The sequence below is a fragment of the Salvelinus sp. IW2-2015 genome, linkage group LG16 (genome assembly GCF_002910315.2).
Source record: "Salvelinus sp. IW2-2015 linkage group LG16, ASM291031v2, whole genome shotgun sequence".
Taxonomy (NCBI): domain Eukaryota; kingdom Metazoa; phylum Chordata; class Actinopteri; order Salmoniformes; family Salmonidae; genus Salvelinus; species Salvelinus sp. IW2-2015.
In genome coordinates, this window is record NC_036856.1 from 26,785,421 (window position 1) to 26,794,733 (window position 9,313).

General features: G+C 42.7%; 1 protein-coding gene across 1 annotated transcript; it reads right to left on the reverse strand.

Moving 5' to 3' along the window:
- Positions 1-1,226: 1,226 nt before the first annotated feature.
- On the reverse strand, positions 1,227-7,970 carry nrl (neural retina leucine zipper). The gene is made up of 5 exons (XM_070447634.1): positions 7,437-7,970; positions 4,810-5,592; positions 4,343-4,624; positions 3,105-3,323; positions 1,227-2,988 (listed from the first exon to the last, which is right to left on the reverse strand). Exons 2-5 carry the CDS (start codon positions 5,404-5,406, stop codon positions 2,842-2,844), a joined length of 1,245 nt encoding a protein of 414 aa, XP_070303735.1. The 5' UTR covers positions 5,407-5,592; positions 7,437-7,970; the 3' UTR covers positions 1,227-2,841.
- Between the last annotated feature and the right edge of the window lie 1,343 nt (positions 7,971-9,313).

The window sequence follows — 9,313 nt, forward strand, 5'->3', positions numbered from 1 at the left end:
CTGATAAGATGCTCATTTCACTCCACTCTAATTTATATTTTGGATGCTGCAGATACTTGGAATAATAGGTGTACATTTCGGCACTAGGGCGCAGCAGAGTACAGTTTTGTCTTCCAGCACCTCTACCATGTATTGCCCTTTTGAGTGTGTGTGTGTGTGTGTGTGTGTGTGTGTGTGTGTGTGTGTGTGTGTGTGTGTGTGTGGTGTGTTGTGTGTGTGTGTGTGTGTGTGTGTGTGTGTGTGTGTGTGTGTGTGTGTGTGTGTGTGTGTGTGTGTGTGTGTGTGTGTGTGTGTGTGTGTGTGTGTGTGTGTGTGTGTGTGTGTGTGTGTGTGTGTGTTGTGTGTGTGTGTTGCTTGTGTGTGCGTGTGCGTGCGTGCGTGCGTGTGTGTGTGAGAGCGTATATACATGTTTGTGTCTTTGGGCATTCAAAGTACTGTACATGTGTTCATACACGTGTGCGTTTCTGCGGTCACTTTATCCCCTGGGAAGTAACCTCTAACGTTCGCTCTCTCTCTTTCTCTCTCGCRCTCTGTCTGCCTTTCTCCTATCATATTAGGCCTTCTTAGGCTATCTAAATCTTAGCACTGGGTTTCCTGTTGTTGGTGTTTCTTGTCTCTCTCTATCACGCTCTCTGTAAATATTATTTTACACTGGGGGGGAAAAGGGTGCAATTTTTCACCTCTGATATTTTCAAGCTGAGATTGTATGAATGTGAATTAATTTAAGCATCACTGTAAAGTATGTGTATTTCAACATATGTCGTGTTGTAAGTGAATGTAAGTGTGAGTGGCTGTGTGTAACAGCGTGAGTAGGGTGAGTGTTCATGTTTTTCTGTGTACGTCCTCTGCACACAATGCTACAATGGACTCCGGCAGTGAGCAGTCAGGGCGCTATTATAGCCCTAATCCTGTCCCTATTATACAGGCCAGAGAGAGCGAGAGACACAGAGAGGGAGGCAGGGCCGAGGGTGAGGTCATCCCAAACAGTGCTCTGCGGCAGAGGCAGTGGGTCACTGCCTCTCTATAGAGGGACACAGAATGACAGAGAGATGGAGGGAGAGAGAAATGGAAGAGGTTTGGTAAAGAGAACAGGTCTACAGGAGATTGGAAAAGTGGGAGGGACAGAGAAGGGATAGAGAGCGATTACTAGGTGTTTAAAGTACATGTGAAACAGACAAAGAGAGAAATTCAGAAAAAGATTGGAACATTTACWAAACTGCCAAGGATGATAAAAATATTGTCTTTATTTCATAGGAAACCACACTACAGTAGGAGCATCAACCATGATGGCAATAATGATTGTAGTCATACTATTGAAAATAATCAAAAAGATAATTAAAATATTGATTCATCCTGCTTGAAAATAAAAGTACACACTAAGCTTGTAGATTAAATTGTAAACCAGTAAAATAATAATAATTGGTACATAAATAAACAATGAATAAATACTGTGAATAAATAAGTGAATAAATAAAACAGATAAATCAATTAATTAACCTACACCTAGCCAAAACAATTAGCTCTAATGTAGCTACCCTGGTAACATTTCATGAGCTGGTTAAYAGAGGTGTCTTGGAATGTCCACATTTTCTTGCATTTCACCCCACTTTTTAAGAATCCACAGTGTCCAGCTCTGTGGTGCTTGTTGCATTATGGTTGTCGCTCTCTTACAAAAGTGTTTTCAGCACAACCTAGATTGTATTATAAAAGCTTGAAGACAAAACACAGCAACACAGTCCATTTAGCACTCTGTTMCCTTTTTGGGGGGGATGTTCTTTGTACAGACCTATTTGACTACAACAACTGCAGCAACCACAGTTTCTTGTTTCACATGTTAGAGTCAACTGATTGATTGTGGAAATCCTACAGTACAGGATGACAGAAGAAGTGTCTTGGAGGTTTGTTCACGAATCACAGATAGCACACTGCAATTATTCTTCATAGTCATTATGACGTTATTTTCAACAAGCAAAGTATGGATTTGTTTTAATTTTTCTTTTTTTATGTATCTACTTCATACATGAGTGTTTATGTAAATTTTTCATTTAGCACAACCACAGGAATTCTATCAGAAAAAGGATCCTTGTACATTATTTTTCTATGATTATTCATCTTAAAAATGTGATAGTGGGTAACAAGTCTTGGTGAGCAAAAACACCTTGGTAGGCAACTGTGAAATATTCGCTGGCGAGTACAACTGCATGCCATGGACACTTGAAGATCATACACCACCACACATCCAATACCACAGCACTACTCAGACCTTTGGGTTTCCAATGAGCCCAGTCAACCTACACCATCACAGTGTGCATGTCAGGGGCTGGATTCAACCCAACCATTGTTTTGGATATCAGTTCATCTTTTAATTTCTTCTGCTTGAAATAAATGTGCATAGATAGGTTGATAGTGTTAAGGTTGATGAATGATACGATGGTGTTTGTTCAGTTTGAGGATGACCTGTGACCTTCCATGCCCTGATTTCACCGGTGCAAGATGCATGCTGAAGATGTTTCATTGAGTCTTTGTGCTACTATGAACGTCACTGTGATATCAAAACTGAAATCTTCACCATTAGTCCTGTTTATGAAGGCTCGATTCGAACCCTAAGTTAACAGTCAAGTGCCAGRTCAGCGGGTTGATTTCACAGTCATATATGGCCTAGTCCTAACCCCACTACTCGCCTGACAACCTCCACAACCTCCACACACGCACACACACCCCCAACCCTCCCTCCCTTCCTCCCAAAGTCTGATTTCCCAGTGCTGGCCTTATTTAGGCTGACCTGCTCTTTCACCCCACTCTCATCCCTCACTTTTTATGTCCTCTCCTCTGGGTATGTCCTCAGAGGAAGTAGTTAGGGGGTGGTGAGGGGGGGTTGTTGGCGTGGGTAGGTGGAGCCTCGTTTGTACTGACAAGCTTTTCGTAGCGAGCCTTGTAGGCGTCCCTCTCCCTCAGGACCCGAGATAGCTCACACTGCAGCTGTTCCAACTGAGGAGAGAGACGGACAGGAGAGAGTTATTAGAGCTTTTATTTTGTAGTTGTTGGCAGTGGTGTGTTTTTGTTGTGTGTGTGTATGTGTGTGTGTGTGTGTGTGTGTGTCCTACCTGTTGTGTGAGGACGTGTTTCTCGGACTCCAGTGCGTGGCGGTGCTGCAAGCGTTTGTAGCGACAGGACTGGGCATAGCCTCGATTCTTTAGCGTACGACGTTTCTGCTTGAGACGCACCACCTCGTCCTTACTGACGCCACGCAGGTGTCTGTTCAGCTCCCGCACCGATAGGCTCACCAGCTGTTCGTCTGAGAAACGCTCATCCACCCCACCACACTGCACACAGACACAGGGAGAGGTGGTTACTTCCAAACGTTGACATGAATTACGGTTATACAGAATAGATAGGACTTAAAACATTTTGACTGACTTTCAATATATTTAGTAGGAAATATGATGGAGCTAGTGTATAGTGGACTAGTTATAAGTAGGCCTACAATACTGACACGAGACTTCAATCTGTTATTCTATTTCAAAATTATACTGTGATCATGTGTGTGTGCGTGTGTGTGACTGAGTTGTGCATGTGTGGTTCTGTGCGTGATGTGAGAGTGTGCCTAGCTGTGTGTGTCAGGGGGCACATGTTGGTATCACGTCCATAATCTGTCAGATAATCTGACTGATTGTGAGTGACAGTAATCAGGGTTATACACAGCAATAATAGCAGATATTATCATAAGCTCACACTCTGCTCCACATACTGTACAGAGATTCTCTCAGACACCTGGTTGGAGAATGCAGCTATAGAACAGTACTGAACATTCCACACAATAGCATTACCAGCCCCACACATAGCTCCTTCAATTCTAGAACAGCTAGAGGAAAATCAAAATCAAATCAATTCAAAACCCTGGAGTTATTGATGTGGCCTAGTAAGTATTATCTTTAACACAGTTCATATATCAATGTTGATGTAGTACAATTACTTGTATCTATTAAAAGGAGAATTATTACATTTAATCCAATATTCTGTACTTGCCTGCAGGACAAACAATGCATTTTAGAACAAGGAATGTCTACAGATAAACTCATTGTCATCTCAGAGTAGAGGCATGTTTTCTATACTTATAGCAGGTACACGGCAAGCACACTTAATCATGTTCTAATGTTCTAATCCCAATCCTTTACAGCATGATCCCTCTATCACATCTCCCTCCCCTCTCCCATATGCTCCTGCTCCATCCAGTAATGGCGCTGTTGTTGCTAGCCTGTTGCTAGCCTTCTCGTTTCGCTTATCTCGGTTATTCTACTATATTTTGTTTCATACTGTCATGCCCCCTGACCCCATTAATTACTTGGAGGTGATGATGATGATGATGATGATGATGGCCATGCATGGGGTGGTGCGGGTGGTGATGATGATGATGATGTGGATGGTGAAGTCGGTCAGAGGGGCTCTGGGGTTGTGGGTAGGATGCTGAAGAGGGGTTGGTGTTGGGGAGCAATTGAGGGCCAGAGGAGAGGTAGAGGAGTGGACGATGACACATATCTGTCCCATTGGCGCAAGAAATGTCACCTCCACTGTCACTACCCGAATCCCCCAGGTTACTGCTGGAACTCTGGGAAAGCACTGGGAACTGAGAGCGAGAATACACAGTGGAGGATTGGAAAGAGGGAGAGAAAGGGAGAGAAAGAGGGAGAGAAAAAGAGAAATACAAACATTGATTATAGTCTATCTATGTCATTACGAACCCACTATCAAAAGTGAATAACAACATATCATTTACAGACATCCACAGACAATATAGACAGTGTTACATACCTGTGAGTTTACAGCTGCTGCAGCTGAGTTRAGTAGAGCCTCCACAGCGTCCTCACAGCCCAGGAAGCTGCCGACCGACCCTCTTTCTCTGTCTCCCCGCTCTGGCCCGCCTCCCAGCAGGGACGCAGGTCCCCCCGCCTCCCCTCCAAACTGCTGCTGCAGCGCTGCGAGCCAGATCAGGTCCTCCAAAGAGGCAGGGTTAGGACCCTGGGCACCCCCATGGGAGGGGCTACCCTCCACGTTCCCCTGAGATCCAGAACTGATGCCAGAGGTGTAGCTGTTTGAGATGGACAGAGGGAAGGAGATGGAGGAGGAGGAGGAAGGGGAGAGGGAGGAAGAGGCTGAGGGAGGTGGGTGGGCATCGCTCAGCGTTGGAGAAGGGGGCAGGGAGTTGTATGGGCTGGAGCTGAGGCTGGTGTAGGGACCAGGGGAACTGGAGGGGTCGTGGGGTAGGCTAGACTTGGGGAATGTGCAGGGGGGAGGGAGAGGAGGAGTGTCAGGCTTCACCTCAAACTTAAGGAGGTCAAAGTCATTGAGGTACTCCATGGCCAGTGGACTGGGGGGGAGGGAGGGCATGGGGAGAGAGGGAGATGACATGGCCACGGCTTTGGGAGCAGACTGAGTTTGTCCGTGTGTCAGGGTTGTGTGTTAATCCACCTCTCTGTCTTAGTGCAGCAGCAGTCCATACACAACAACAGGCTTGATGCCTCCAGACTCTCAGACAGCCCTGGTGTCCAATAATGGACTGACTGGCGACTGTCCTCTGTGGAAAAAACAGTCTTCCTGTGTCCGTGTGTGTTTCTTCTTGGTCCTGTCAGAGGAAGAGAAAATGGCATAGGTGATTGTTCTCAAAGCTGATGTAAAGTCATTAAAACAACATCTCTATGTGTTAGGTAGACAGGAACTGAGGTCAAGATAACATCTCTAATGAAGACAGAGAAGAGGAGAGAGAAGAGGACAGGATGTGGGAAACAAACACAAGAACAACAATCTGGCCATAGACGGAAGAAGCTCTTTACCAGACCTCTCTCTCTATGGCTTACAATTTGTCTGAGTATGTACAGGTAATGAACTAGATCCAAAACAATTACTGCAACTTTCTAGAAAGTAGAGAAATCAGGACTCTCACCCTGTGCACCCAATCAAGTGAATTTACACTTGTGAGGTAGTGTTCTTCTCCAGTGTGAGTATGTGTCCAACTGTCTGTTAGTATGTTGAAGTATTAAGTGACTAATCCTCGTTAGATCCCCATTGCCCCCCACAAACACACACATGTACACACACACAAATAAACATGATTTGGATATTCCTACATTGACCTCAACCCACTAATAGCAATTATATTTGTATAGACATTTGTCAGCTTGCATTCTTGTCGTACTATATAACTCAGACTCCTGTTATAAACCGGTAGTAAACATGCTGTTATGCAGCAAAGACTGATGTCTGATGTGGCATAATCAAACAAGAGAGATATGTATACCCATATTATACACCTAATACTTTCGTCAACTTTTTTGACACAATCTGTGACATCATATGACTGGAATGGTGTGATGTTGATATAATTGACTATGGGGTGAATTTGGTCATCATCAAGTCCAACTAAACTTTTTTGCTGTCTGAAATTTCAAAGCTATCTAAATTTCAGGGACAAATCAGTAAGCAATGCAATAGGATAGAACTTCTACCCATCTCATWGCTTCAGTATTTTCTTAATGGAATGACATTCATTAATTTGATAACATAACAGGTCAAAGCACATTTCAGTAATTCGAAAAGCATTCACTTTTCATAATCTCCATAACAGAAGAGATTTCCAAGCCCAAATTTCAAAAACTGTTTCAAAGCTAAGGTTGTGACTGAATGAAGACCTGTAACTTTTCTCTGCTGTTRTATTCCTCAAGGGTCATTTAATGAAGAAACACTTGTACAGAGAAGATAATCTAACTGAATATTTTATAAATAGATATTAATGACAGAAAAACATAGACTTCAAATACATTCTCCAACATTCACTGAACATGTCAAAAGATATTAAATTCAAAGAAAATGCTCAGTCTTTCTAGTATTCTTGTTTTATGTTAGAACACTTTGAAACTTAGGGCTAATTACCACACAAGAATTACATAAACAAACTGAAAATCTGTCTGATCATGTACAAGAGCACATTTCGAAATATAGTACTATAGTTCTTCTTGAAAATAAAACATTTGAAATCGGAACAACAACCTCAAAATTGGTAGTACAACATCCCAAACTATTTCTACAACGAATACTTAATCAGTATCAGCACTTACTATACTGATGATAATCATCATATTTACTGTAAAAATAATAATAATGACAACCCATGTCAGACAGATGGTTCTACTGGTTCCACACATTAATTGTAGCCCCTGATGTCCACTATGGACCATGACAGAGAGGGAAAACTGTGGGGCGCCACAGAGGCCTCAACCTGGCTTCAGCCCAGAGTAGGGGGAGAGAGAACCAACAGAAAGACAGAGAGACATGGGGAAAGAGAGAGAAAAAAGTAGAATGACACTAGGAGAGATAAAGGCCTGAAAGAGAGAGGAATGAGAGGGAAGGAGAAGAGGAGGTGTAGTTGAAAAAAAAGTTCTTACCGTAGGTCATAGACTGGATGATAGGTTTGGAGGTCCTCTCACCATTTCCCCCCACAAAAGTGACTATATTGACTGACGGATTTACCGACACACGTTCACAGAGACAAAAAAGAGAGGGTGTGTGCACATGTGAGTGCATATGACACTCTGTCACTGAGTGTCACTGCCCCCTCTCTTTCTCTCCTCTCTGTTGCAAATCCCTGTCTCCCTCTTCATCACACTCCCCTCTTCTCTCTCACCCCAATATCCCTCTCTAGAGCCACGGCTCTCTGTAATCATGGTTCAAATCTCTCTCTCTCTCTCTGTCTCTCTCTCTCTCTCCTTCTCTCCCCTCTCTCTCGCTRATTCTGTCCCCCCGACTCCACTAGCCCCCACATTTTTGTCATTGCCAAAAATACCATTAACTCTGTTTAAAATTTAATATTTTTTGCATCAACATACACCCATGCACTTACACCCATCCTCCAAACAAACTCTCCACACACACATGCAAACCCATCAGTAGTCACATGTCAGATCATATTATAAACCATGTTAAGCGTGTGGTGGTAACACCACAAGGAGCGTGCTCATCCGGGCATGTCATGATGTCACCTTATCAATGCTTCATGACATATACTTGCTTCCCATTTGCTGCTACAGTGAACTGCGACTGCTACACACCTGTTTATGAAGATAGCCATGTTGACAGCTTATCAACAGTGATCTTGTAATAGAAAGACTAAGAGAGACTTCTTAGTGCTTTTACAAAGGTTGTATTGAAACTTGATTGATGGGCTCTCTACCTCCACACAGTGGACACTGATTCAGAGGCATTGGGTTCAATGCAGAAGACCAATTRCCGGTTGAATGTATCCAGTAGGGCAACTGACTACAGTGCCTTCAGGAAATATTCACACCCCTGGAGTTTTTTCACATTTTGTTGTGTTAAAGCCTGAATTTAAAATTWGWTTTTTTTGTCACTAGCCTGGACTCAATACCCCCATAATGTCAAAGTGGAATCATGCTTTTAGACTTTTTTACGAATTAATAAAAAATGAAAAGCTGAAATGTCTTGAGTCAATAATTATTCAACTCCTTTGTTATGGCAAGCCTTAATAAGGTAAGGAGTAAACATAATAAGTCACATAATAAGACTCACTCTGTGTGAAATAATAGTGTTTAACATGATTTTTGAATGACTATCTCATCTCTGTATCACACACATACAATTATCTGTAAGGTTCCTCAGTCGATCATTGAATTTCAAACACAGATTCAACCACAAAGACCAGGGAGGTTTTCCAATGCCTCGCCAAGGGCACCTATTGGTTGATGGGTAAAAAAAAAAAGCAGACATTGAATATCCTTTTGAGTATGGTGAAGTTATTAATTACACTTTGGATGGTGCATCAATACACCCAGTCACTACAAAGATACAGGTGTTCTTCCTAACTCAGTTGCCTGATAGGGAGGAAACCGCTAAGGGCTTTCACCATGAGCCAATGTTTGACTTTAAAACAGTTACAGAGTTTAGTGGCTGTGATAGGAGAAAACTGAGGATGGATGAACAACATTGTAATTACTCCTAAATGACAGAGTGAAAAGAAGGAAGCCTGTACAGAATAAAAAATATTCCAAACATGCATCCTGTTTGCAATAAGGCACTAAAGTAGAACTGCAAAAAATGTGGCAAAGAAATTAACTTTGTCCTGAATACAAAGCGTGTTGGGGCAAATCCAACAACACATCACTGAGTACCACTCTTCATATTTTCAAGCATGGTGGTGGCTGCATCATGTTATGGGAATGCTTGTCATCGGCATGGACTAGGCAGTTTTTTAGGATTAAAAGAAAGGATGGAGCTAGCATAGGCAAAAATCCTAGAGGAAAACCTG